The sequence below is a fragment of the Athene noctua genome, unplaced genomic scaffold (genome assembly GCF_965140245.1).
Source record: "Athene noctua unplaced genomic scaffold, bAthNoc1.hap1.1 HAP1_HAP1_scaffold_31, whole genome shotgun sequence".
NCBI lineage: Eukaryota > Metazoa > Chordata > Aves > Strigiformes > Strigidae > Athene > Athene noctua.
In genome coordinates this window covers 270,012-297,314 of record NW_027437536.1, presented here as the reverse complement: position 1 = coordinate 297,314, position 27,303 = coordinate 270,012, and the positions used below count along the sequence as shown (strand labels likewise).

Genomic DNA, 27,303 nt, shown 5'->3' with positions numbered 1-27,303 from the left:
AACACCTTCACTGATGAGCTGGACGAGGGGCTCGAGTGCCCCCGCGGTCAGTTTGCAGGTGACACCCAGCCGGGTGGGGGTGTTGGTCTCTCGAGGGTGGGGAGGCTCTGCAGAGAGACCTGGCCAGGCTGGAGCCATGGGCTGAGCCCAGCTGGGGGAGTTTCACCGAGGGCAAATGCCGGGGGCTGCCCTTGGGCCACAACAGCCCCAGCAGGGCTACAGCCTGGGGAGGAGTGGCTGGAGAGCTGCCGGTCAGAGAGGGACTGGGGGGGTTGAGAATGAGCCAGAGTGTGCCCAGGGGGCCAAGGAGGCCAATGGCATCCTGGCTTGTGTCAGCACTGGCGTGGCCAGCAGGGACAGGGAAGGGATCTGAGCCCTGGGCTCGGCACTGGGGAGGCCGCCCCTCGATGAGCGGGTTCAGTTTTGGGCCCCTCACCCCAAAAAGGCCATTGAATGACTCGAGCGTGGCCAGAGAAGGGCAACGGAGCTGGGGCAGGGTCTGGAGCACAGGTCTGCTGGGGAGCGGCTGGGGGAACTGGGGGGGTTCAGTCTGGAGAAGAGGAGGCTGAGGGGAGACCTCCTGGCCCTCTGCAACTCCCTGACAGGAGGGGGCAGAGAGGGGGGTTTGAGCCTCTTTAACCTAGTAGTAAGTGACAGGACAAGAGGGAATGGCCTCAAGTTGCGCCAGGGAAGTTCAGACTAGGTATTAGGAAGCATTTTTTTCCAGAAGGGGTTGTTGGGTGTTGGAATGGGCTGCCCAGGGAGGTGGTGGAGTCCCCATCCCTGGAGGGGTAGAAGAGTCGGGTTGATTTAGTGCTCAAGGATCTGCTGTAGGTGGGAACTGTCAGCGCTGGGTGAACGGTTGGACTGGATGATCTTCAGGGTCCTTTCCAGCCTAGATGATTCTGTGATTCTGTGACTCTGTAATACCTTTCCCACTATGAACCAGTGGGCAGGAGAGTGAAAGAGACCAAGACATATCACAGAGCAGACAAAGAGAGGAGATAGAAGACGATGTGTGTGGGGGACGGGAACAATGAAAGAAGGGGGAGAAAACAAAAAGAGAGAAAGAGGGATCAGATCTCACAGAGAGATGGAGAGCCGAGCATCTGGACAACACTGCAGTGACATGGGACTGCTGGGCACCACCCAGCTCTGAACCCAGCAGGTCCTGGGGCCAGACTGCACCCAGGGGTGCTGGCACCCCCTGACCCAATGCCATAGTCCCAGCATGGCTGGCACAGGAGGCACAGACAGGACAGACGTCCCTTGCAGGAGACGCACAGACAGCAAACGCACGTCCCACTCCCCGAGGACGCAGACAAGCCCAGCTGGGGCACTCTGTGATGACCCATGACTGCCACTGAACATCTCTGTCCCCTCCTCGAGCAGCCAAGGGACAAAACAAAGGTCAGTGTTTAGATCCGAGGGGTAGCCCTGCCCCAGAGGGTGCCTGGCACCCTGCACTGCATGGCTCTGGGATGGGGGCAGCACCTGAGAGGCACCCGGCACCCTGGACAGATCCCAAACCATGGGGCACCCACCATGCCAGGACAGGCCCTGGCACAGCACCCAGGTCCAGCCAAGGCTACACGAGGTCGGAGCCCTGGCCGGGCTGGCACCACTTGGCCAAGACTGGCAGCTCTAAGGCAAGGTCGGAGCAGAAGTGTCTGTGCTGGGCAGCAGGGGCCATCCAGAGAGGACAAACACCGTGACGCGTGGCCAGAGGGTGGCCTTCTCCCCCACCCACAGGCCCCAGCTATGCCCTGGCACTGGGGAAATGCTTTTCCTGCTGGTGGGGGACTTGGGGGTGCCAGGCTGCCTCTGGGCACCCACGGCTGCTCTTCACCTGCAAACCATGGGAGGAAAAAGCCCTTCCCTCCCACCCAACCCTCCCACCCCTCTGCGAGCCTGGATGGGACCCCCAACCCCAGCAGGATGGAGGCAGGATGGGCCCCTGGCCATGGGCCAGCCAAGCCCGGGTGGGGGGCCCGGGTGGGGGGTCAGGGCAGTGCATCCTACCCTGCCAAGCCTGGGTCTGCACAACGGTTTTGAGGAGGAGGTCAGTGGCCTGGGTGTAGAGGGACAGGGCGCAGCACAGCGGCTGCAAGTCAGGGCTCTTCTCCAGGAACGTCTTCTTCAGTCCCACACCACCAGCATGGAAGTGTTGCTGGAAGGGAGGAAGACAGCTGCAGGGACCTCAGCAGCTCTTCTGGAGCCCCTGCGATGCTCCCCCAGGTCTGTGCCTCAGGGCTAGAGCCCTCAGGGACACCCCTTCGTACCCCAGAGTACCCTCACCTTGCTGCTGTCCAGTGCCAGCTCCACCACTGCACATGGCTGTGGGGTCAGGCTCTTGGCTTCCCCCCACACCATGTGGTCCTGCAAGGCACAAATCCTGCTCTCAGCACAGGACCTGGGCCCCATTCCCCTTGCTCCAGCCGCATCATCAAACAAGCACTGGTGGGGTCCCTGCGACAGTGCCAGTGCCAGCCTGCAAAGTGTCACCCGCCCTGGCACAGGGAGGAGCTCAGACTGCCCGGCCCCCCCAGCCCAGCCTCCCGGCCCTCACCTCAGCTTGGAGAGCTGCCCCAGCTCCTTACCTGTGTTGAAAATCATCTGCGAGCCCTGCAGAGAGCAGACAGGAATGACCCCGGTGAGCACCTGGGCTGGGGTGACATGGCTAGGCTGGGCACATGGTGCCAGGAGCTCGCTGCAGCTCTGGGGGCTCCCCTGGACCGTCAGGCTCCCGGGGGCCAGGGGGGTGCTCCTCAGAGAGACCCGGGGCCGCTGGCCATGCCGTGGTGGTACGGGGCTGGCAGCCCCTGTCCCAGCCCCTGAGCAAAGGGGCTGGGGGCTTGGGGCCCCCAAGGCAGGACATCACCCTGGCACCAGGGACCTCACACCCTGATCAGCACAAGCAGCTTGGCCCAAGGGTCCCATCCTGCTCCCTGTGGTGTCCAAGCACCCGCTTCTGCATCCAGCAGAGCCTGGCATGGCCCTGGCACCGCACGGACAGTCACAGGACATGGGGCGGGGGAGCAGAGAGCGAGCGCAGGGGGACAGTGGGCACGGGCAGGATGCGGCACGGTCCCTCTGCACCCCACGGTGCTGGCAGCCCAGCCAAGCACCCCCCTGCCCCCCCGGCCCCTGCCCAGTCCCAGCCCCAGGGAGGCTCCCAGGCCCTCTGCGCCCCAGCGAACACCGTGGATGGGAGCCCCTGGCCGCCTTCGCCTGCCCTGGGCCGTGCCACCCCCATGGGCAGGGGACATGGAGCCATTCCTTGGGGCCACTGGCACGGCTCACTGGGAACGCAGCCCCACGGCACAGGCAGGTCCCACTCACCTCCCTGGTCTGGCAACCACTTACCAGGCTGAGCTCAAGCTTCCCTTCTGTGTGCAACATCCAACTGGGTAAAACTGGGGCCCAGTGAGGAAGAGCCAGCAATTCCCACCTCCTTCACCCTCCCTGCACCAGTGGCTCCAGTCCTTCTCAACAGTGAGAAACCCCAGCAACTATCTCACTAACCTTTACCTTCTGCAGGGGTCTGGCCCACCCATGCCCTCATTTTGTAACCCCCCATTAACCCTTTATGGGCTCCCCCCAAGTTCTGTCCTGTTAATCCTTCCCTTGCTCTCCCCATCTCCCCCAGCCAGTGAACAGACCGGGAGCTGGGGACACTGGTGTCACCCAAACGCACAACAGGACAACAATTACTGAGCTGAGACCCCTCCGACAGGACAAGGGACAGGAAGGAGGTGAGAGGAGGGACCAGAGCCAAGTGGGGAGCAGAAGAGCCATGTCCTTACTTCAGTGTGACTGGGCAGCTTCACCCTGCTCTGGAAGAGCACAGCAAGGGACAGTTACTGGTAGCCCCAGCAGAAACTAGCCGTGGGTCCAGGCCTCCCACATCCCCTGGCTGTGTAGGCTCTGGCCCTGTACTTTCTCCGGCTGTGCCCAGTTCTCCACTGGTGCCACTGGATCAGCACCAGTTCACACCTGCAAAGGCCCAGCACAATGAGCTTGCTGGTGAACCTGTGATGAGCATGTCAGGTCTCTTCCTAAGTGGGGGCAGGCTTACTCCCCACTGTTTGGGGCTGGGGAAATAGCAGCAGGGGGATGAAAGCAGCCCTCCCAGAACGCTTAGCAAACTGGGGCAGGACCCAGCATCCCCCGTGAGAACAGGGGGCAGCCACAGGCATTGCCCCGACAGTGCCAGTGTGGCTCTTCCTGAAGCCAGGGTTTGGGAGCAGGCAGCCTGGAGGGCCGTGCTGGCCCCCCAGCCTGGCAGTGGGGAGCACCCAGAGAGAGGGAGAGCCCATGTGCCTTTTTGGCAAGTTTTGGAGCTCAGAACACCTTGCTGAGACCCCCAAGCATCAGGGGGAAACAGAGGTCCAGGGGATCTCAGCAGCCCTGGGGCCCCCAGTGTGCCCTGCACATCCCCAGCACAGCCCAGCATCCTGGGGGTCACCTCTTCTTGAGCCACCAGAGGCGAGACAGGTTTGTGCTCAGGATCTCCCGTGCTTGGGCACCCCATCCCCATGCTGTCCCAGCCAGGCCCCTGGATGGGTGCTGAGCACCTTGGGGCAGCGTCTCCCATGCCTGCCTGGGGATGGGTAACACCCCATACCCACCCACCGGGCTAAACACATGACACCAGCTCCCTATCCCAGGCAACACACAGAAACGGGTCACTGTCCCCATCCCACATCCAGGCAGTGCATCCCGGACAACACGGCACACCCCAACACAACAACAGGCCACGCAGGCAACGGCCCATCCAGACAGCACGACAGAGGAAGCACGGAGAAGCCTGGCCCTCCACAGCAGGTGAGTGTGGGGCCACGAGTGTGGCCATGGGGCGATGACACACACGGAGCCCACGGCTATTGACCTTCTCTGTCCCCTTGCCATGTTCTCTCAAGAGCGTTCCCTGTAGAAGCAACGTCAGCGGTTGAGCAGTGGGGTGGGGACAGCGTGGGACAGGACATGAGGGGGCAGAGCAGGGCTGGGAACGTGGGGTGGCCGCAAGCTGGCGGCAAAGACATGGCTGAGCTCCTACAGGACAGCCCGGGCCCATGGGGGGTGGTCCCTGTTGGGGTGCTGGGCCCATGGGGTCTGGTCCCCACTGGGATACTGGGTTAGTAGAAGAGTGGTCCCGGAGGGATGCTGGATCAATGAGGGACTGGTGTCTTCGGGATGCTGGGCCAACTGGTCCCCACTGCAATGCAGGATGCTGCACTGATGGGGAACTTGCTCCCACGCTGGGATGCTGGGCTTATGGCTAGCTGATCCCTGCTGGGATGAAGGGGTGCTGAGCCCATGGGGAACTGGTCCCCACTAGCATCCTCTGGTGCCCCCACATTCCCCTCCAGCTCTGGCCGACACTCACAGCGGTGGGAAGGGAGCGGGGAGCGGGCAGTTGTACTTGGGTTTGGCACGCAGAGTCCCAGTCCATGCGGTGCTGGGCCAGCGACAACCCCACACTGACCCAGGCCCAGCAACGGCAAGAGAAACAGTGTGAAAAGGGGTAGCAGTGCCATGGGGGGGTTCCTAACCAGCCTCCTGGGGGGCACTGAGGCACATCTGCATCAGGAGGGGGTAGCAGGAGGGTCAGCTGGCGGGGAAGCCTGTGTGAGGGACAAGCAGCAGAGTTAGGGCCAAGCAGGGACACCAGAAGGGTTTCTTGTTCTGGAGGGAAACTGAGGCACGGGGTGATGGGTGAACAAGAGGCCTTTGAACCCCATAGAGCTGACACCACCTCGGCCCCCCAGCAGCCTCAGCAAGGCTGGGACTCGGGGTCCCCGTGAGGTCTGAGGGAGGCTCAGCCCCAGGCTGCCCCCAGGGCCTCTCCAAATGCTGCTGTTGGAAACAAAAGGTTTTGGGGGACATGAGACGGGCGTTTGTCCCCACAGGGACTGGCAGCCAGCACCCCGCCACCGGCACCCGCACCACTGCTCCTCCTCGTGAAGGTGCCTGCGGTCAAAGCAGGGGGAGGGGAGGGCTGGGGGTGGCTGTGGCCCTTCCCTGGCCCCGTGGGGCAGAAGCCCATGGCCACCGACTGAGCAGAAGAGGACAGGCGGTGACTGCTCCGCCAAAGCCAGGCAGGGCCCCAGCAGCACTGCCGAGATGGGACCCAGGAGCTCGGGCTCCGAGGGCTGTACCCCCACCAGGGAAAAAGTCTCACAACTCGTACCGGCAACCTGCCCCACCGCGGAGCAGCCGGGCCAGGGACTGTCATGCCCCAGCGAGATGCTGCTCTCCACAGGCAGAGAAAGTCTCTGCCCTCAGCCCCCACCACAGCTGCACCCCAGCCAGGGCCTCCAGGGGAAACTGAGGCACAAGGGCCCAGGGAAGAGCAGCCCTGAGTGCCGGGCACGCACCGCTGCCCCTGCTCCTGCCTCCTGCCGCCTCTCTCATCCCTCAGCCAGAGAAGGACGATGGGACCAGCCGGGCTTTGGCTGTCCCTGGTTACATGGCGCTGCCCCAGCGCGTCCCCTCCCGCTCCATCCCCAACACTTGCCCCTCCCCACACCCAGGCACCGCGAATCTGTCCGGGACCTTTCCAGCCCCTGAACCCAGCTGGGGCCGCGGGCAAGTGCCCGCCAGGAGCAAGTGCCAAGCGGGCAGCACGAGGGTGGGGGCCACAGAGGTGGGCCAAGTCGGGAGCCACAGGAGGGCGTGGGCAGGACCCGGGCAGCCACACGAGAGAAAAACCAGCGAGGCCAGGACCGACACACAGCACACAGACAGACAGACAGGGAGCTGCCGTACAGAGCGACTGGAGAGAACAGCCGTGACATGAGTGTCGGCCCCCGCCTCCATCCTCCCCAGCCCCAGCTGCCCCGCGGCTCCCCCCCGCCCCCCCAGCCAGGAGGGACAGCAGAGCCAGGGGTGTCCCCACCTGACGTGTCACAGCAGTTGGCATCGATGCCCTGCCACGGGCACCGCAGGTCCCCACAGCCCCCAAGTGGCCCCATCCCAGCCGCCCAGCCTTTCCTCACCGTGGCGGGGGGCTCTGCCCCGTGGGGACTCGGCTCCAGGGAGCTGGTGGACCCCACTTGACACCTGGCTCTGACACGTAGCCCCAGGCCACCAACCCACCAGCCACCCTGGGCAGGCTGTCCCCTGCCGTAGGGACTGGCCGCAGCACGGCCCCTCCAAGGGCTGCCTCCCCCCAGGAAAACCGCCCCGCAGATCCACACGGCCGTGTCACCTCTGCCCCCGGCACCGGGCTCACGGCCTCCAGAACACGGCATAGCCACGCACGGCGTGAAGGGACAGACAGAGGGGCTGGGATGGCAACCGGGGCCAGCGGCACCAGTGTTCCTGCTGGATTTGGCCATCTCTGGCCAAGGGTGGGCAAGCTTGGACGGGAGCGCTGCAGGGCTGACCTGAGCCGGGCTCTGGGCTATGACAAGATGCCCGTGAGGTGGCACCACTGAGCGCTGACAGGTCGCCAATGCACTGTCCCTTACAGACACAGCCCGAGGAGCCCCACCCGCAGCCCCAGAAAGGTGACACAGCGGCCAGTGGCTCCAGGGACTCCAAGTTAAGAGCCCAAGCCCAGCTTTGTGACAGCGACAAAAGCCACCGAGAGTGACAGTGACAGATGTGTGGCTGGCTCAGAGCCCTTGGTGTCACCCTTCCCCACTTGACCCTGAGGGAACAGCTGCCCCGGGAAGCCTCAGGGTGCACGGCTACGTGTGGGGAGGACAGACCCACAGCGATGCGATACGGAGCCTGTAGGCAACCTCCCTCTGAGGAGGGACCATTCCCTGGGCTTTGCTCTGCTTCCCCAGAGCCTGTTCAGCCCCCGAGCAAGGGAGAGTTCAGCCCTGCTGCTGGGATGTGCCCTCCCATCCCCACAAAGCCAGTCCCTGCTCCCCAGACAACCCCAGCCCCGCAGCAAGGACGACGTGCGGTGGCTCCCCACACTCTGAGCGCCTCCTGAGTCACCCCCTGGCACAGGGGCTGTGCCCACAGCTGGTGCTGATGAGCACAGCATGGGCTGCTGCCCCCGCTCAGGGGCAAGGATCGAGAGGAAGGGACCAGCGGTGTCCTCTCTTGGTGCCACATGGAGTGACAGGAAGATCCTTTGGCAAAGCCAGCCGAGAGGGTGCTGGGCTGTGCTGGGCACCTGGGTCAAGCATGACCTTTCTATCCCTTCCCTGGCCATGAGCTGGGGGCAGGTTTGGGGACGTCACCGAAGTTCCCCCCCCCCAGCAGCCAGCGAGGGCACCTGGCCAGCAATGTCCCACACTGGCCCCGACCAGCCACCTCTCAGCTCCAGGGTCCCTGTCGCTGGTCCCCCTCCCCATCATTCACCATCCAGCCAGTCAGCAGGACAATTGTCTTCTCCGTCGTGTTCATCACCAGCTTCCAGAGCCCCTTCAGCACCCACTTCAGCACCATCTGCTCGCAGATCTTGGCGGAGCGTCAGGCTGCAGCGAGGGGATGGAGCTGAAAGTCCCGGCACAGCACCCTGCTGCCACCCCTTGAGCGGTCACCCTGACCCTGGAGGTCCCCCAGACTCCTGGGGGGGGCCCGGGGCATTGGGGAGGGGAGGGTGTGTCCCCGTTGCCCCCACACTCTCTTGCTGTCCAGGAGGTCCCTGACGGGCTGCAGGACATTGTCAGCAGCTGATGACTGACTCACACCGCTTTGCTGAAGGGGGAAGAGCAAACGCCGCCGCCCTGTGCGCCAGCTCCGTTCATTGCCCCTGTTTACATCGGTTCCGTTTCACTTTTGCATCCCACTGACCTCCAGGCTGTGCCTGTTTATTGCTCACACGCTCACCAGACTCTGCAGGGGGTGTTTTTTGCTGCTGTTTTTCACAAAACACGGTGTTACACAACACTGCTGCAGTTTCCCAAAATTATTCTTCTAGCCTCAAGGTCAGTTCACCTTTTGGTAACCACTAGTTCTTAATTCCCACAGTGGGGAAACCTGGGGTGACCCAAGAGGACACTGGGGACCACAGGGGAACAGGTGACAACCAGACAGGTTGTGGGGCGCTCCGTTAGCCCTAACGAGGCTGGGGGAGGGCCTTGGGGACATCCCTGTCACCGCTGCCACCCCCATTTCCCACCAGCAGGTCAAGTCACACACTCCATGGTGCCCGCTGGGGCGCCGTCCCCTGCCGCCTGGCCATCAGCCCCAGCAGTGTCTTCCTCATGTCCAGCAGCAAGTGTCCCTGTCCCCAACCCTGTCCCCGCCCCTGCCGCTCATCTGGGAAACGAGAGCGCCAGGTCTCAGGCTCCTTGGCCACCGCTCCCACCGCCCTGTCCCCATCCCCTCCCCGCTGTCACCCCCCTGGGGTGACTAAGGGGAACTGAAACCCCCCTTCTGCTCCCCAAATGTCTGCCCCTCCCCCCCCCCTTTTATGTGTCCTCCATCCTCAAGATCCTCCATGAGGCTCCGCAAACTCTCACGTCCCCTCCCCACCACCAGCCGGGCTGCACCCACCGCCATCACACCCCCCGGATGCCTGGGTCCCTCCTGGACACCTGCGTCCCTTGGGGTGGGGTACAGGGAGGGGTCCCAGGGGGCAGGGTGTCCCTGAGCCCCCCTATCCCAGCAGGCACCTGCTACTCTCTGTGGGTGTTGGCTCAGGTCTCCGGGCCCAAGAAGAATTGAGGGGGTCCAGACACCCCCGCTCCCCAATAAAAGGCTCCTATGAAGCTGTCAGCCTTGTTGGGGACACCAGGGACATGGGGGGGACACTTGGGACACACACGAAACACATGGAAGGACAAGGGTCAGAGACACAGAAAGGATTTTATTGTTCAACTCGGCAAGCCCCCATCTGGGACAGCCACTGCCCTGGCGGGGCCACAGGTGTCCACAGGTGTCCTTGTCCGCTGCATGGCAGGACCAGCCCCTCCCGGGAATAAATTGTTTGGGGTTAAAACCCCCAGGAACAGGGACAAGGACAGCGATGGGGATAGGGGTGGGGACAGGGACCAGGACAGAGAAGGAATGGGGACAAGAACAGGGTGGGGACGGGGATATGGGGACAAGAACAGGGACGGGATGAGGACAGGGATATGGGGACAAGAACAGGGGTGGGGACAGGGATATGGGGACAAGAACAGGGACGGGATGAGGACAGGGATATGGGGACAAGAACAGGGTGGGGACAGGGACAGGATGGGGACAGGAGGGGACATCAGGGTGGCAGAGGGCTCCCCCCAAGCGTGCCAGTGCAGGCAGCCAGTGGCAGCTGGAGGGGCGCAGGGGGGTTGATGTCATCATCATCCTCATCCCCGTCCAGCTCTGTCGCCCGGTTGTTCAGACGGTTGAACCGCTGGGCCCACAGGCTGTGGGGGACAGAGGGGACACTGTGAGGGACCCCAGCGTCCAGAAGCGGGAACTCCCAGGTGTCTGGGGTGGACACCCAGGCATCTGGGCACCCAGTATGAACCAGGATGTACCAGTATGAGTGGTGCTCTTCAGGGCTGAGGCTGTGCCAGAGCTGCGCCAGCTCCTGCGTGACTACAGAGGAGGCCACTCCCGGGTAGGCTCTGGCACCATTGTCGGGGGTGTCACCACCTCAGGACACCCTTCTGCCAGTCCCCGTGTTCCCCCACAGAGCTCATATGCCCCTTGGCTGTCCCCATCCTCCTGGGGTCCCCATGTTGTCCCAGGGTCCCCATATCCCCCCTCCTCCCTGGGGTCTTCATCCTCCTGGGGTCCCCATGTTGTCCCCAGGGTCCCCATGTCCTCTGTGGGGTCCCCACACACTCCTCCTCCCTGAGGTCTCCAACTTCCTGGGCTCCCATGTTGTCCCCAGGGTCCCCATGTCCTCCCTGGGGTCTCCATCCTCCTGGGTACCCATATTGTTCCCACATCCCTCTTCTCAGGTCCCTATGTCCCTGGAGTCCCCATGTTGTCCCCAGGGTGCCCATTCCCCCCCCAGGGTCCCCGTGTCTCCACCTCATGTAGTTTCTCCGGTTGATGCGGCAGAACATGATGAACCCATTTATACATCTCTTCTTGGGGCGGAGGGGGACACCCTGTCCCTGTGTGTGCGGTGACCCCCCCATCTCCACAGCCACCCTGGGGGTCACCGGGCTGCCACTGGCCGCTGCCTCCTGCGATGCCACTGCTGGGGCCTGCAGGGACAGTTGTGTCCCCTACGGGTGACACTGGGAGGGGTGACATCGGAGGAGGAGAGGTGACACTGGTGGGCTGACAGTCCCTACCTGCGGGCCGAGATAGACGTCTGCGAAGAGATCTAGGGGGGGATGGTGACACTGAACTGGGGGGGCACAGACACATTGTCACACCCCCCCCGGCCCCCGCAAACCTACCTTGTAGCACTTCATCAGGGGGCCCCGGGGGGGTGGCGAGGCCAGCAAGGAGGGGCTGAGCCCCAGCAGCCCCTCCCGCTCCGGAGAGGGGCTCAGGGGAGCCCCCCCTTCCCAGTCCACTGTCTCCCAGTAGGGCCCAGGAAGGCCCATCCAGGGGTCACTGCCCCCCCCCATCTCCTTTTCTTCTTCCTCCTCGTAAGGCACCAGCTGCTGCTTGGGGGGGCTGAGGGGGGTAAGGAGGGGGTCAGCACCTGGCAGTGCCCCCATCCATTTGCCCCCCGCCCATCACCTACCTCCATGTGCCTCTAGTGCTCGGTCCCGCCTCCGTACTGTCACTGTCACTGTCACTGGGGTTGCCTGTGGAGATAGGGGGGCTGTCACTGGGGGGGCAGTCCCCCAATGCGGAGGGGCTTAGGGGTGGCCCTTGAAGTGGGGGTGGGTGGGAAAGGAGGAGGTCGGGGGGGGCTCAACGAGTAGAGGGTCCCAGGGAGGGTACTCAAAAATTTGGGGTGGGGGGTCAGGGAGTGTGTCCCTGGATGTGGGGGGGATCTCCATTACCTGCATCACCCTGGAGGACACTCAGGATTCCCTGCAGGTACTGGATGTACCCCAGGACATTCTCTAGTATCTGCACCTGGGGAGGGGAGTCCGGGAGGTCCAGATGGGTGTGGGGGTGAAGCTCCCCTCAGCCCCCAGGGCCCCCGCTAGATCTCCCAAGCACCCAGATGACCCCCAGCACGCAGATCCCCACCCCAGTCTCCCCCTGGCGCCCTGCCCCCCATCAGCCCTCTCTGAGACCCCTCCCCAGCACTCAGGATCCTCCCACAGACCTCCCTGACACCCTGCCCTCCCCCCTAACACCACAGTGTGTCCCCCCTATGAAGGGTGACCCCCCTGTACCTCGGTGTGGGGTCCCCCATCACCACGGGGCCATGGCACCATCTGTTCCAGGTCCAGGAGCAGCGAGCGCCAGTTCTGGCGAGGGCGCCTGCGGGGGAACACGACAGGGAGGGATGAAAAAGGGTGACATGGGGGGGCACACATGGGGGGAAAACGGAGGGGCATGGGGAGCTGGCACCGACGGGAGGTACACAGTGTGGACACTGGGGGGCCATGGGAGTACACGGGGAGCACAGGAGGACACCAGGGGAACACCAAAGGGGGGACACAGGAGTGAAGGTGACACTGGGGAGCACAGGATGGCAACACAGAGTCCCACTGCGGGGAGACGGGGGGGGCACCAGGAGAGGAAGACGTGACACCACAGGGCACGGTGAGGGACGGCTTGGGGGGCACTGTGGGGACAGCCAGAGGGTGACACGGGGGTGGGGGTTGACACGCGGCAGGGTGTGGTGCCTCCCCTTCCCCCTCACCGGCTGCTGGCAGTCTCATTCGGGTCTTGGGTGCTGCCCCCCTGCTGCGACATCTGCTGGGGAGGGGCAAATGTCAGGGTCAAACGGCCTCGGGGCGTCAGACCAGGTGGGAGGGCACATTGCCGGGGGTCCAGGGTGAGAGGAGGGATCAGACCCGGGGTGGGGGCAGAAATCACAGGGGGCTCCAGGCCCAGGGGGGCTCCCAATTCAAGAGGAGGGCTGAGAGCCTTGAGGGGGCCAGGCCCAGGGATGAGGGGGGCCAGGCCCGGGAGGGGCAGGCCCAGGCCCGGGGTAGGGCAGGCCCAGGCCCGGGGTGGATCAGGCGCCCGGGTGGGGCAGGCCCAGGCCGGGGTGGAGCAGGCCCAGGCCCTCGATGGAGCAGGCCCAGGCCGGGGTGGAGCAGGCCCAGGCCCTCGATGGAGCAGGCCCAGGCCCGGGTGGAGCAGGCCCAGGCCGGGTGGGGCAGGCCCAGGCCCGGGTGGGGCAGGCCCAGGCCCGGGTGGAGCAGGCCCAGGCCGGGTGGGGCAGGCCCAGGCCCGGGTGGGGCAGGCCCAGGCCGGGTGGAGCAGGCCCAGGCCCGGGTGGGGCAGGCCCAGGCCGGGTGGGGCAGGCCCAGGCCCGGGTGGGGCAGGCCCAGGCCGGGTGGGGCAGGCCCAGGCCGGGTGGAGCAGGCCCAGGCCGGGTGGGGCAGGCCCAGGCCGGGTGGAGCAGGCCCAGGCCGGGGTGGGGCAGGCCCAGGCCCAGGCCCAGGCCCGGGAATCCCGCCCTCACACCTCTCCTGCGCTCCGCTGGCACCAGCCCGCGGTGGGGCGTGTCCTGCGCCAGGGGGCGTGGCCAGTCCCACGCAAGCCGCTGCTCCGGTTGGACGAGGCCGCCGGGGGGGCGGGGCCTGCACGCGGGCAAGGTCCGGTGGGATGCTCGGTGGGATGTGGGCACGTCGGGGGCGGGGCCAGCAGCAGCCGCCTCTCGCTCTCATTGGCTGTTCTCCCCCCCCACGGCGCCTCGTTTTTCCCGCCGCGTGGAACCGGGTCTGAGAGACCGCGGGGACGGGCAGTGGGCCCCGGGAGCAGCGGGTCGGCCCGGGGGAGCTTGAACAACCCCGGCGGGTGGATCGGACCCGGGAGGCCACGGAGGGTGACACCCGGTAGTGCCGAACCAGCTCTATTGCCCCAGGGTGGGTGAGCACAGGCCTGGAGGGGGATCACTCCTCTGGGGGGGCCCAGAGCTGGGGAGCGGGGCTGGGCCTGAGGGGACACCGGGGAGCTGCGGCGAGCAGGGGGACACCGGGAGGAGACTGACTGAGGGGGACTGGGAGAAACCGGGGGGTCCTGGGGGATCAGGCAGGACCAGGGGGAACCCAGCAAGATTTTGGGGACCCAGGGCGACCCAGCAGCACTAGAGGGACATGGGGGCACCCCAGCAGGGACACAACAGGGGGACTCGGAGGGACAGTGAGGACCCTGGAAAGGAACACACAGGATCAGGGGGACACTGGGTCACACCAGGGCAAGACATGGGGATCCCAGGGCGAGCTGGGAGACCCTGCAACACACTGGGGACATGGGGTGACTGGTGGGGACATTGGGGGCCATGAGGTGACCCAGGGGGGCACTGGGGACCCCGAGGGGAATGATCAGGATGAGGGAGATCATGGGGCACACGAGGGTTACCCAGGGGGACCCCAGAGGACACTTTGAGCTGACTCAGAGTGATACTGGACATCCTGGAGGTCCAAGAGAGCGTTTTGGGGATCCTGGAGTGACCCAAAGGGACACTGGGGACTGTGGGGAGGCCCTGGGGTGACCCAAGAGGACGCTGGGGACCGCAGGGGAACAGGTGACAACCAGACAGGGTGTGGGGTGCTTCATTAGCCCTAACGAAGCTGGGGGAGGGGCTTGGGGACATCCCTGACACCACTGCCACCCCAATTTCCCCCCGCCAGATCAAGTTGCACACTCCACACAAGTCGAACACAAGCAAAGGAGTGCCTCTGCTTGCCCCCCACCCCGTGATGCAAGCCCGAGGAGCCAGCTGGGCTCTGAGGGAAAGCACTGGGCCAGAGAGCCCAGCACCTGGGTGACACGTCACCGCCACTCACGCAAAAGTGACCATGCGGAAGCTGCTGGGCCAGGCAAGGATGAGGGTCCAGCAGCAGTCCAGGCCCAGCGGTGTCTCTTCCTCTGCACATCCGCACGCTGCCTTCTCCCTGCACAGCACCCGGAGCTCACTGAGACACACCCTGTGCTGCAGCCAGAAGCTGGTGCCACACCTGCAGCCAGGAAGAGCAGGGGCTGATGGTGAGGTTGCCTTCGGTGGGGGCAACTATGGCAATCCTCCTTGGGAGAGCCTCTGCACCCAGACAACCCTGGGAAGGGTGGCTCAGAGTTGCTGGTCGCACAAACCGGCAACATCCTGGCTGGGGAGACACCCTGACTCTTACAGCCCTGGTTTCTGACCGCCTGCCCCTCCCAAGGAAACCTCCCTGCGACGTTCTTGGACACTGGACCAAAGGCAAGCCTGAGGACTTTGCGAGATGTCTCCTGAGGGCCAGTATTGGAGGCAGGAGTTGGGAAGAAAGAGTACTGCCATCTTCTCCTCTTACCTGTGCTTGGCAATAGCAAGGGCGTCTTGGAAAACCAGGAGGTGTCTCCTTCTGGTCCTCCCACGCCAGGTCACCTCCATGCAATCGCAGTGAAGCAGCTCGAAATGCCGTTGGGACACGAGGACACCCAGCTGGCTGCCACCAGAGCTGCCCCTGCAAAAACACAGTGTGGACATGAGACACGGGGCTCTGCCAGGAACCAGCCATGCCTGGTGCCACAGAGACAGAGCGGGTACGCACCGGGAGAAGCAGGAGGTCAGCTGGCCCATCCTGCTGCGGCCAGGCAGACACCTGTGCTGCGGAAGTGCTCAGCAAGGGGAAGAGCAAGGCCCCGCAGAGCCTTCTGAGGCTGGCAGGCCATGTCCCTGTGCCAGGGCAGTGCTGCTCCCATCGGAGCCCGTCTCTCCCCAGCACTGCCCATGCCAGCACAGCGCCACACTGGGAGGCACTGGTGGCCCTTTGTGATGCATGGGGGGGTCATGCCCAGGGCGGGGGACAAAGAGCCGCTCCTTGCAAACAAAAGGAACTACATCCAAGCTAAGGGTCCTGAACGAGGCAGGCAGCTGCTGGCAGGAGTCACCCTGGAGCCAAGAGAGACACTTCGTGCCTGACTCCTGCCAGCTGAGCCAAGGCTTCCAAAAGGCAGCCTTAGGTACCTCGGCCCCTACTACCTCCACCTCTCCACACATGATGATGCCCAGTCCTTCCATCTGGTCCCCCGTACTGGACCCAGGGCTCAGGCCAGACTTGAGACTCTGGGTGGAGAAAAATGAGTAACAGTCTGGATTTCCTGCTCCAAACAGGCTGTGGATGGACAATCCACAAGGTGCTGTGGTTAAGGAAGACACAATACCTGTGAGCCAAGGTCACAGGCAAGCACACCTGTGTCACCCCAACAGTCCCACCAAACCTCTTAGACTCCCCCAGTGCCTTTGGTGACACAGCCCATTTCTCTGCTTGGGTGGGTCACAAACCTCCTGTCCCAGGGCACAAGCGTCACACCACAGGCCCAGCATCCTCTACGGCAGCTACCCAAAATGTTTTGTTGACATTGGAGGCATGTCCGTGCCCAAGAACATAAGCAACCCAAGAATCCAGGACCAAAAAGCCCAGCTTTTGTCCCTAAAAATAACACACCTTAATGCTATCCCCCCTACACTCTGCCATCCCGTAACCCTAACACCCCATAACCCCAGCTCACTGTAAGCCTACACCCCCATAACCCTGGCACCCAGTAACACTGGCTCTCCCTAAAACTACTGTGTGATAACCCTGGAAAACCATTACCCCAGCACTGCCCAACCCCAGAACCCCAACCACCACGAGGCCCCGAGAACAAAGGCAATCAGCAGCTGCTAGCCCTGACCAGCCAAGAAGCCCAGTTTTCATTGGGCGGGTGTGCGAGTGTCAGCCCTGCACGGCCGTGGGAGATTCAACATGTTAAGAGGCAAATCGACATCGGCCACCCAGCTCTGCGCAGGCCTGGGGAAGCAGCGAGGCTTTGAGGGGAAACAGGCCTTGGAAGGAAGATAAGAAACTGGAACCTGCCGGCCTTCTTTCTGTCTTTCCTGACTGAATAATCGCAATGATGAACAAGGCAGCCTGCTGAGTTCCTAACAAAGTTCCTGACGGGAAGCTGCTACAAATATACTTGAAATTGCTAACATACAGAGACCTGTAAAATAGGACTTTTAGTTTTAATGTCAGACATCTTTTGTGGTTTACTAGCTTGTATTTTTCCTGTATTTTACTGTAATGTAATAGAATTTCATTTATACATTTTCCTAACTACCCTCTGTAGTTGTTACCCAGTCACCCACTTGTAAGATGTTTTGAAACCTTTAACTCCTTGCCTAGTAAAGATAAGACAGACCTGGGACACTCTGAGAAACTCCCCGAGTACATCCCTGGTAGCAGGATCCTCAAGAAAACAAAGGGCCTAAGAAGACGCCAGTGTCACAAGTGCTGAGAGCTGGAACAAACGAGCTGAAGGAGGGATGAAGTAACTCCGTGACCAGAGATGGACACGAGAGACCTAAGGTTCACTAAGGGACAGTGAGAGAAAGGCCGTGGGGACCCCTAAGGAGGGGAGAAGACCCTGACTCTGTTTTTACTATGTAAATGAGTTCTAAGAAGCCATTAGCATCAGACTGCCTTTTCCAAGAGATCTGGTGCCGATGTGTGATTTTGTGTGTATTAGTCAGAGAGGTTTGTTAGTAAGCGGGCACTTGTGGTGGAGCGATCCCCAGTGCTGCAAAAAGGAATCTCTGTGAGAGGTTCTTCTCAGTCCTGACTGGGGAGTGAAGCTCTTTATTTCAGGGTTTTTGTAATTTTCCAAACTGACAATGAATTTTAAACCTCATTATTTACCTGTTTTACTACCAATCACCTGCCGCCCCCACCCCAACAGGATTTTTCCAAACAGATCAAAGATTTGTGTCTCCTTTGGCACAATTTGTGCCAAAAAAACAAAAAAAAATTAAAAGCTGCTGCTAGGAAACCAGGAGTTACACTTTTCTGGCCTGGCTGGGGCCTGCGCTTAGGCCTTGGGCCTGACTCCATAATTAGGGCTCTGAAATTTAAGGACGATCTTTTAACCACTCGTTGCCCACTACCAAACATAAATTTCACCATTTTTGAATAACAAAACCCAGAGGTTTTTGGTCAGCGCAGGCCCCAGTTGTCAGAACAGGGCTGCATATCGCTGCCCCAAGCCAAGTGATATCAGTTTTGGGGGATTGCGCCCCAAAATATGGCTCAGGGCCGTGTTTTTGCCCCATCTCCGTGAAATAAAAACTGGGAAAATGTTTGGCAGAGACATTTTTCCTTGGAATGCTCCTTTTCTCCCCACACCACCTTCCCCCAGGGCTGCTAAACCCTGTCCCTCTGCACCCCAAATCCTTTTGGGGCCTCTCTCCCCACTGGGTGCACCCCTGGCCCTTTTGGGTGCCCCCCATGTGCTTGGGTGCCCCTTTAGATGCCCCCCCCCCCCTTTTTGGGTGCTCTCCATGTGTTCGGGTGCCCACCTGACCTTTTGGGTGCCCCTGATGTGCCTGGGTGCCCCTTCAGATGCCCTGCCCAGCCCTTTTGGGTGACCCCATGTTCTTCTGTGCCCCTTTGAATGTCCCCCCAGCCCTCTCTCAGTGACCCCCCTCAGCTCCTCTGTGCCACTTTGGGTACCCCAGCCCTCTTTGGGTACACCCCCTCTCCATGCCCCTCTGGGTGCCCCCCCCAGACCCCCCCCCACCATGCGTTTTGAGCCCCCCCGAGCCTTCTCCCTCCCTGCCGCCCCCAAGGCACAGAGGTCCTGGAGTCTGTCACCCCTCATCCCCATCACCATGGGACCAGCACCCCTGTCCCCTGTCCCCCTCCCGAAAATCCCCGGGGTGTCCTTAAGGGATCCCGGCCAGCACTGGCCCCACGCCCTGAACCTGATGGGCATCCCCAGCTGCCACTGCAATGGAGGAGACGTGAGTGTCCCCGGGGGTTCCCCACACTCCCCCCAGTGCTGGAACCCCCCTAATCCCCCCCGTTCCCCCCAGGGAGCCCTCAGTTGAAGCCTACGAAGCGGCCATGGTGCTGAGCGGAGTGGGGGACGCGCTGGGTTACCGGGGGGGCCGCTGGGAATATTGTACCTCGGGCCCCCAGATCCATGCCGAGCTGGCTGAACTGGGGGGACTGGAGGCCATCACCCTTGAGCCCCCCGAGTGGCCCGTCAGCGATGACACTGTCCTCCACCTCGCGACCGCCGAGGGCATGGCCACAGGTTTGAGGGGGTGGGGGGGATGACACGATCTCCATTGTACCCCACAAACACTGGGGAGGGTCCCCAGCAGTGTTGTGTGGTGGTGGTGGTGGTCCCTGTTACACCCTGGGGCTGCATGGTAGTGGGCTGTGGTGAGGTGGGGGGTCCCCATTATACCCCTGGGCTGTATGGGGAGGACCCCGTTATACCTCTGAGCTGCTTAGGGGGGTTTCTGAGGGGGTTTGTCATCCCTGTTATACCCCTGGGCTGTACAGGGGAGTCCTGGGGGAGGTGGGGGGTCCCCATTATACTCCTGGGCTGTACAGGGAGGTCCATGGGGAGATGGGGGGTCCCCATTATACTCCTGGGCTGTATGGGGAGGGGAGTCTCTGATGAGGTTGGGGGGGGGGGGTCCTTGTTACACCTCTGAGTTGCTTAGGGGGGGTTCTGAAGGCATTCACGGGTCCCCATTATAACCCTGGGCTGTATGGGGGGTCCTTGGAGGAGCTTTTGGGGGTCCCTGACAGGCCCTGGAGGGGGTTTGGGGGCATCCTAGTTCCACACATCCCTCCTTTTAGGGGATCCAGGGAGGCTTCCTATTTCCCCAAAAAAATAATTGGAGGGGTCCCCATTTCCCCTCAGGGGTCGGGTGGAGGTGTTCTATTTTTCCCCCCGGTTTGTAGGAGTTTGTGTTCCCTTCCCATATTGGGTGCTGGAGGGGGCCCATTTCCCCTTCTCAATTTGGTGAGGTGCAGGGGGAGGGGGTTATTCCTTTCTCACCCAATTTGGGGTGCTCAGGAGTGTTCCTATTTCTCCTTGAGTTTTGGGGTGTTCACGGATGTTGTCCCCCTTCCTCTCCTGTTGGGGGAGGGAGGTACATGGGGCCTCACCTTCCTCTCCTATATGGGTGGCCCAAGGGGGGTTCTCACTAGCCTCCCCCTCCCCAGGCCTAGAGGGGGAACCCCTCTTACAGGAGCTGGCTCGCCGGTACGTGGCTGCCATGGGTGACATGGAGGGGCGCAAGCCGGGGCCCACCAGCATCCTGGGTGAGTGGCAGGGGGGACAGTCTGGGGGGGGTTCGGGGGGTGCCAGGGGAGGGTCTCACCCCCTCCACACCCCCTACAGGCACCTCGCAGCTGCGGCCAGGGGAGCCCGAGGGCTACCGCATCCCCTTCAACCCCAGCGGCACCGGCTGCGGGGCCGCCATGCGCAGCCTGGCCATCGGCCTCAGGTGGGGACAGGGACAAGGGGGAGGGGGGGGGGACATGGGGACACACATGGGGACAGGGGGTGGGAGTATCAGAGCTGGGGGGGCATGGAATAGGTGGGGAGGGGAATGGGGGTGTGTCAGAGCTGGAGGGGACAGGGATGGGGACACCAGGCTGTCAGATCTGGAGGGGGCGGGATGGGGACATGAGGGTGTCGGAGCTGGGTAGGGGGGACGGACGGGGGGGACGGACACACACATGAGGGGATGGGGACATGGGGGTGACAGGGACATGGAGGTGTCAGAGGCAGGAATATGGGGACACAGAGGGGGGTTGGGACATGGGGGTGTCAGAGGTGGAGGGATGGGGACATGGAGGGGACAGGAGTGGGGAGATGGGGTGTCGGAGATGGGAGGGGGATGGGGACATGGGGAGACAGGGACAAGAGGGGATGGAGACATGGGTGTGGGGCCTGGGGCGGGTGGGGAAATGGGGGTGACAGGGACATGGGGGTGTCAGAGGCAGGGGGATGGGGACACAGAGGGTGATGGGGACACGGGGGTGTCAGAGCTGGAGGGGACGAGGACCAGGGACTGCCGAGATGGTGGTGCTGGAGCTGGGAGGCTGGTGACAGGGGGATGGAGACAAGGATAGCGGGGCCAAGAGTGCCAGGATGGGGATGGGGACAAGGCTGGGGCTACAGGGACAGGGCGGGGGACAAGGGGAGGGATGGGGACAGGGCTGACCCCACCGCAGGTACCCCCACGCCTGGGAGCTGCCGACGCTGATCCGGGTGAGCATCGAGAGCGGGCGCATGACCCACCACCACCCCACCGGTGGGTGCCAGGCCTGGGGTGCGGGGGGGGACACGGACAGAGGACACCAGAGACCTCCTGAAACCCCTGTCACCTTTAGGGTACCTCGGGGCGCTGGCGGTGGCCCTCTTTGGAGCACTGGGGGCTCGGGGGGAGCCCCCAGAGTGGTGGGGGGTTGAGCTGCTGCGGGTCCTGCCCCTCGCATGGGACTACGTGGAGGGTGCCGGGGTGGCCGTGGAGGACAACGCTGCTGCCTGGCCCTTCTTCGGGGATGCCTGGCACCGGTGAGGGGGTCACTGGGAGCACTGGGAGGGGATCAGGGGGGTCACTGATGCCCACCAGGCTCTCTCCCAGTCCTGGCAACGCCTTGGTCACTGCTGATCCCGGTGCCCACCCTGTGTCCCCATGTCCCCAGTGTCCCTGCCAGTGCTGCCACCCTTAGCCCAGGGCCACTCCCCACTCCCAGTGACCTCAGTGTCCCTGGTGTTACTGGTGTCCCCACTGCCACCATGCCCCGATTGTCCCCAACAAGTACCTCGTGTCACAGGGGCTGCTGGAGAGCCACAGCCCGGTGCCCCCCGTGTCACTGCTTACCCCACTGTCACTGGTGACACCAATGACCCCAATGTTCCCAGTGACCCCAGTGTCCCTGGTGACTCCAGCATCTCCATGTCTCCTGTGTCCCCAATATCCCCATGTCCCTGCTGACCTGTGTCCCCAGTGACCCCAATATCCCATGACCCCAGTATCTCCAGTGACTCCAGTGTTCCCAGTGACCCCAGTGTTCCCATGACCCCAGTGTTCGCGCTGACCCCAATATCCCCAGTGACCCCAGTGTCCCCCATGCCCTCAATGACTCCAGTGTCCCCATGACCCGTGTCCCATGTCCCTGCAGGTACCTGGAATCCCGAGGGCTGCTGGAGGGTTGTGGCCCGCCGCAGGTTCCAGCCCTTCTGTCACCGGCCGAGCGGGACGCAGCATACCTGGGCTGGGCACTGGAGGGGTGGCCCGGGCGCAGTGGCCACGATGCGCCCATGGTGGCCCTGGAGGCCCTGCTGGCAGCTGGTGGATGCTGGGGGGACCTGTGTGCCAGGGGGGTGCTGCACGGCGGGGACAATGACTCAACGGGGACCATCGCCGCTGGGTGCTGGGGATTGCGGGGGGGACTGGCGTCCATCCCCCCCGGGCTGCACTGCCGCCTCGAGCACCGTGGGCGGCTGCGGGATGCTGCCCACCGCCTCCATGCGCTGGCCTGGGGGAGACGCTGAGCCCCCGCCATGTCCCCGGTGTCACTGGCTGTCCCCCTCCTTCTGGAAAAGGTCCTGTGGGTTCCTAGGGTGGAGCAGAGACATTTTTGGGGTCCTGGAGGGGGTTGGAAGGCTCGATGGGGGGCAGAAGGTCCCTTTATGGGGTGCTGGGAGGCTCATGAGGGTCCCTGGGGGTCAACAGGGACCTTCATGGGGTGCGGGGGGGAGCTTAAGGGAACTTCATAGGGTCCTGGGGTGCTCAGAAGGTGCCTTGGGAGACCCTGGGGGTCAGCAGGCACCTTAAAGGGGTGCTGGGGGGCTCAGGCAAGCCCCTGGGAGGCCACCGTAGCCACATCCAGGTGGCCTTTTCTCCCTCCACCATCAGAGACCTCCCCGAGGAGCCTCAGTCACCCCCCCCCAGTAAAAAACATGTCTCCCCAAGTCACTCTGTGTCGAGGTTTGTGCTCTGCGCCCCTTGTCCTGTCACTGCCACTGCTGAGGCCCCACCTGGGCGGGACTCCCAACACCCAAACCTTCTCCAGGCTGAACAGTTCTTTACTGGGCTCTCTCCCAGTCACTCTATCTCTGGTAGCCCCGGACTTAGACCCAGTGGCCAGCGGGTGGGCTCCTCAGTGCTGAGTGGAGTGGGAGCACAGGACCCTACTGCCGCACCCCTCCGAGCGCCACCCAGGATGGAGACAGATTTCGTCGTCACTTCAGTGGGTGCCACAATCCCAAAGTCCTTTGAAGCAAAAAGCAATGGGCCCCTGGGGTTCACAGCCCCCAGGGTGATGTGTCCGAAGGGTGTCGGGCCTGGCTTTAACTGCCCCAAGGGTGGTGGGTCCCAAGGTTAACCACGGCAAGGGCAATGGGCTCCCCTCACCGCTGGGCCCCCAAGGTTGTCCGAAGGCCTCACACGGTTTACACACTATTCCTAAATCTATCGCCTAAGTCCAAAGTCTTCATAAGTTTCCACTCAACCTTTCAGTTCTTGATTCTCATCATTTATTGAAACTACAACCCCCTGTCTCAGCCTAATTCTTCTCTTCTGGTTCCAATCCTTGTTGAAACTGATTTCAGGGTCATCTTTCGGGTCATCATCTTCTTCATCTTTCTTCCACTAGTTTTCACCTCGCACAATTCTAAGACTTCAAGATGTTCTATTAAAAGCTTCGGTAGAGCAAGCAGTTTCTAGATACTAAATTCTCCTAATCTAGCAAACCCCCTGTGTTCAGTCAATTAACCATCCTTTGTTAAACCTGTCTCTATAGGATCAGCTTGATGGGGTTTTAAACCAGCCTTGGGCTGGGATTATACAAGCAGCAGGCCAAGAATGCTTCTCAGGCCTGTTGAGCAGCGTTCCGGTTGCCTTGGTAATACTACAATATAGCTCAGTCCTGAACACATTTCACTAGGCCTTAAAATCTATTTCAAATATACCAGAGATTATATTTTAAATTCTTCTACAGGTGTGAGGCCAGAGGGCAAGTAAAGGGCAGAAAATCGTGGAGTGCAAAAAGGGGTGGGAGACAGAAAAGGGCTGGGTGGGCAAAAAAGGGTCAGAAGTTCAAAGAGCACATAAAGGCCAGAGAAAAGTGGGGGCCGAAAAGCAGCAGGAGGTCAAAAAGGGAGGCTGGAAGGGAAAAAGAGGCCAGAAAAGTGTGGAAGCCAAAAAGGGGTGGGAGACTGAAAAGAGCTGGGAGGCCGGAGGGAAGTAGAGGCCAGAAAAAAGCAGAGGCCAAAAAGGGCTGGAAGGGACGGATTGCAAGTGTGGGCCAGAAAAAACTGGAGGCTGGAGGGCAAATGCAGGCCAGAAAAAAGCAGATGCTGGAAAAGGGTGCAAGGTCTGAGGGGCTAATGCCCCTCGGTTTCAAAAGGGGTGGGAGGACGTGGGGGAAGTAGAGCTGGAGAAATCACTAGAAAAGGAATGAGGAGTCCTGCAGGGACCGGGTGGAGAGAAACAGGGTCAGGGAGCAAGAGGGAGGGAGAGAGATAATGATGAGTGGAGAGCAGAAAGAAGAGAGAGAGAAACCAAATGTGGGGGGGAGGGAAAGTGGGAGGGAGGGAGGGAGGGAAGGAGGGAGGGAGGGAGGGAGAGCAAGAGACACTAAAAAAGGCAGCGGGCTTGAGGGGGGGAGAGAGGGATCGGGACAAAGAGAGGGAGAAAGGAAAGACCGTGATGGGCTGGAGGGTGAAGGGGAAAAGGGCACAGAGCAGGACAGGTTGTCTAATCCTAATAATGGCACAGGGAGCTGGGCACGGGGTTATACTGGGAAACAATGGGACAGGGAGTGGTATGGAGCTCTAGAGGCAAAATGTTCAGGCGAGGCTGGAGGTCAGAGAGAAGAGAAAAGGGACAGGCAGCGAGGCGGTGGTGGAGAAGGAAACCGAGAGATGAGGAGGGGGACAGGAGCAAGGCAGAGATGGGGAGAAAGGACGCCAAGGCAGCGATGGGGAGCAGGCCAGAGGGATCAGGAAAGAGAGGAGGCAGCACAGAGGCATCTAGAAGTGAGGGACAGGGAGCCAGAGAGCAGGAGACTACTGCGGAAGGGACAGTGACACGGAGCAGGATGCTGGCCTGGAACCAACAGGAGCAACAGAGAGAAGGACAGAGAGGTGGAGCATGAGAAAAGACAGGAACAGAGATCAAGGCAGAGAGATGAAGCAATCGACAGTCGAGACAGGGAGCAGCACAGAGGGTCTGAGAGAGGGCGAGGTGAAGGGGGTGGAGGAGGGGGATGGGGAGATAGAGGAGCAGGGGGGCATGGGCGAGAGGGACCTGGGGGGGTTAACTGATAATGAGCCAGCAGGCCCGATGCGAGCGGCTGAGCCGCAGGTGAGCGATACGCTGGTGACCCGCGGGCTCTGTTTGCACCTTTCCTCACCTCTGCTCTGCTCTCCTCATCCTGCACCCACACCAGGATGCTTGAGAACGGTCAGTGTGAGGTTTGTGGTTGGACTGGATGATCTTCAAGGTCTTTTCTAACCGAGATGTTTCTGGGATTCTGTGATTTTGAGGCTTCCTGGGCAGGGCTTGTCACTTTGAATAGAGACACTGCACAAAGTTATTTACTAGCCTGCCCTCCAGCACGCAGCGAGCCATGCAGCAGGGAAAGTCTGGGAGAGAAGGGTCTGGGGGTTCTCACTGACAAGCAGCTGAACAGGAGCCAGCAGCATGCCCGGGTGGCCAAGAAAGCCAACGGCATCCTGGCTTGGATCAGCACCAGTGTGACCAGCAGGGACAGGGAGGTGACAGTCCCCCTGTGCTCTGCACTGGTGAGGCCACACCTGGAGGGTTGGGTCCAGGTTTGGGCACCTCAATCCCAGAGAGATCTGGAGGGGCTGGAGCGAGGGCAGAGGAGGGCAACGAGGCTGGGGAAGGGCTGGAGAATCAATCCTGTGAGGAGGCAGGGCAGGAGCTGGAGTGTTCAGTGTGAGGAGGAGGAGGCTGAGGGGAGCCCTCATCCCTCTCTGCAGCTCCTGACGGGACATTGCAGAGAGGCTGGGGCTGGGCTCTGCTCCCAGGGGATCAGGGACAGGACAAGAGGGAACGGCTGGAAACTGCCACAGGGGAGGGTCAGGCTGGGCAGGAGGGAAAATGTTTCCCAGCAAGAGTGGTCCGAGAGTGGAACAGGCTGCCCAGGGAGGGGGGAGTCCCCATCCCTGGGGGGGTTTCAGGGCCGTTGGGATGAGCTGTGGGGGATGTGGGGTAGGGGAGAACTTTGTAGAGTCGGGCTGAGGGTTGGACTCGCAGATCCCGAGGGGCTTTTCCAACCTGAGTGATTCTGTGATTCTGTGAAAGCCAAGAGGCGCGCTGATCTCTTAGATGTCCTCAGCAGGTGACCGCAGAACCCGGGAGGTTCCATCTTTGCTCCATAACAAGCTTTTCACACAGTTTGGCCCCAGGGCTTTCGCTGGGCTTTGCCAAAGCCTGCAAAGGGCTCTGCTGCCTTCCAGAGCGCACTGGGGCTCTTGCCTTGAGCCACATAGTTTTGGGGTTTGTTGGAGCTCTTGAGCTTGGCCAGGAGCCCTAAAGGAATTTGGGGGTTCTCACAAAAGGTCTGGGGGGGTCTGAGACATCTAAGGGTTTCATAGAATCACAGAAACATCTCAGTTGGAAAAGACCTTGAATATCATCCAGTCCAACCATTAACTTAGGACTGACTGAGTTTGGGGTGGTCCAGAACCCCCAGGGGACTTTTGGGGCTCCCCAAGGTTTTGCAGCACTTGGAAAGGTGGATAATACACACGTGCCCCCCCTCAGGTTGACGAATCTGACCCCCGCTCTGTGTCGAGTGACACCAACTGTTTACATGGGGAGAGGGTGTCAGTGGGGCACCCATGGGTGCTGGGGGGCCCTGCAGCACCTCTGGGTGCCATTGAGATCTCAGGGTGCCAGCACCCACCTGATCAAGGCTTGGGGTGGGTGCAGCGGCTGTTGCTGAATTCCCCGAAGCCCCCACACCACCCTGCCATCAATCGTTCCATTCATGTGCCCACCCGCGCCCATGGGTGCTGCCGGCAGGGTTTGCTGAGTCAGCACATTACTCAGCTGCTTGCGGGGGGGCACCAGGCATATGGGCTCCCCTGGGGGCGCTATGGGGATCCCAAGGGTGCTTTGGGAGTCCAAGAGTGCTATGGGAGTCCCTTTGGGGTCCCAGAGGTGTTATGGGTGTCCTAGGACTGCTATGGGGATCCTGGGGGTGTGAGGGGTATCCCAAGGGTGTTAGGGGGGGGTCTCAAGGGTGCTTTGGGGTCCTGGGGATGCTTTGGGAGTCCCAGAGGTCCTTTAGGGGTTCCAGGGGGATCCCAGGGGTGCTTTGGGGTCCTGAGGGTGCTATGGCGGTCACAAGGGTGCTATGGAGGTCCCGGGGGTGCTTTGAGGTTCCCATGGGGCACCCCATGGGTGTTTTGGGGGTCATTGAGGTCCTATGGGGCTCCAGAGGGTGTTATGGGTGTCCCATGAGTGCCTTGAGGCTCCCATGGGGGGGTCCCAAGGGT

General features: G+C 61.9%; 1 protein-coding gene across 1 annotated transcript; it reads left to right on the top strand.

Annotated features, from left to right (window-relative positions):
- Positions 1 to 18,746: 18,746 nt before the first annotated feature.
- Positions 18,747 to 22,439, top strand: LOC141974143 (ADP-ribosylhydrolase ARH1-like). The gene is made up of 7 exons (XM_074933473.1): positions 18,747 to 18,757; positions 18,830 to 19,053; positions 19,980 to 20,078; positions 20,158 to 20,263; positions 20,997 to 21,076; positions 21,156 to 21,339; positions 21,951 to 22,439. Exons 1-7 carry the CDS (start codon positions 18,747 to 18,749, stop codon positions 22,321 to 22,323), a joined length of 1,077 nt encoding a protein of 358 aa, XP_074789574.1. The 3' UTR covers positions 22,324 to 22,439.
- Positions 22,440 to 27,303: the final 4,864 nt, after the last annotated feature.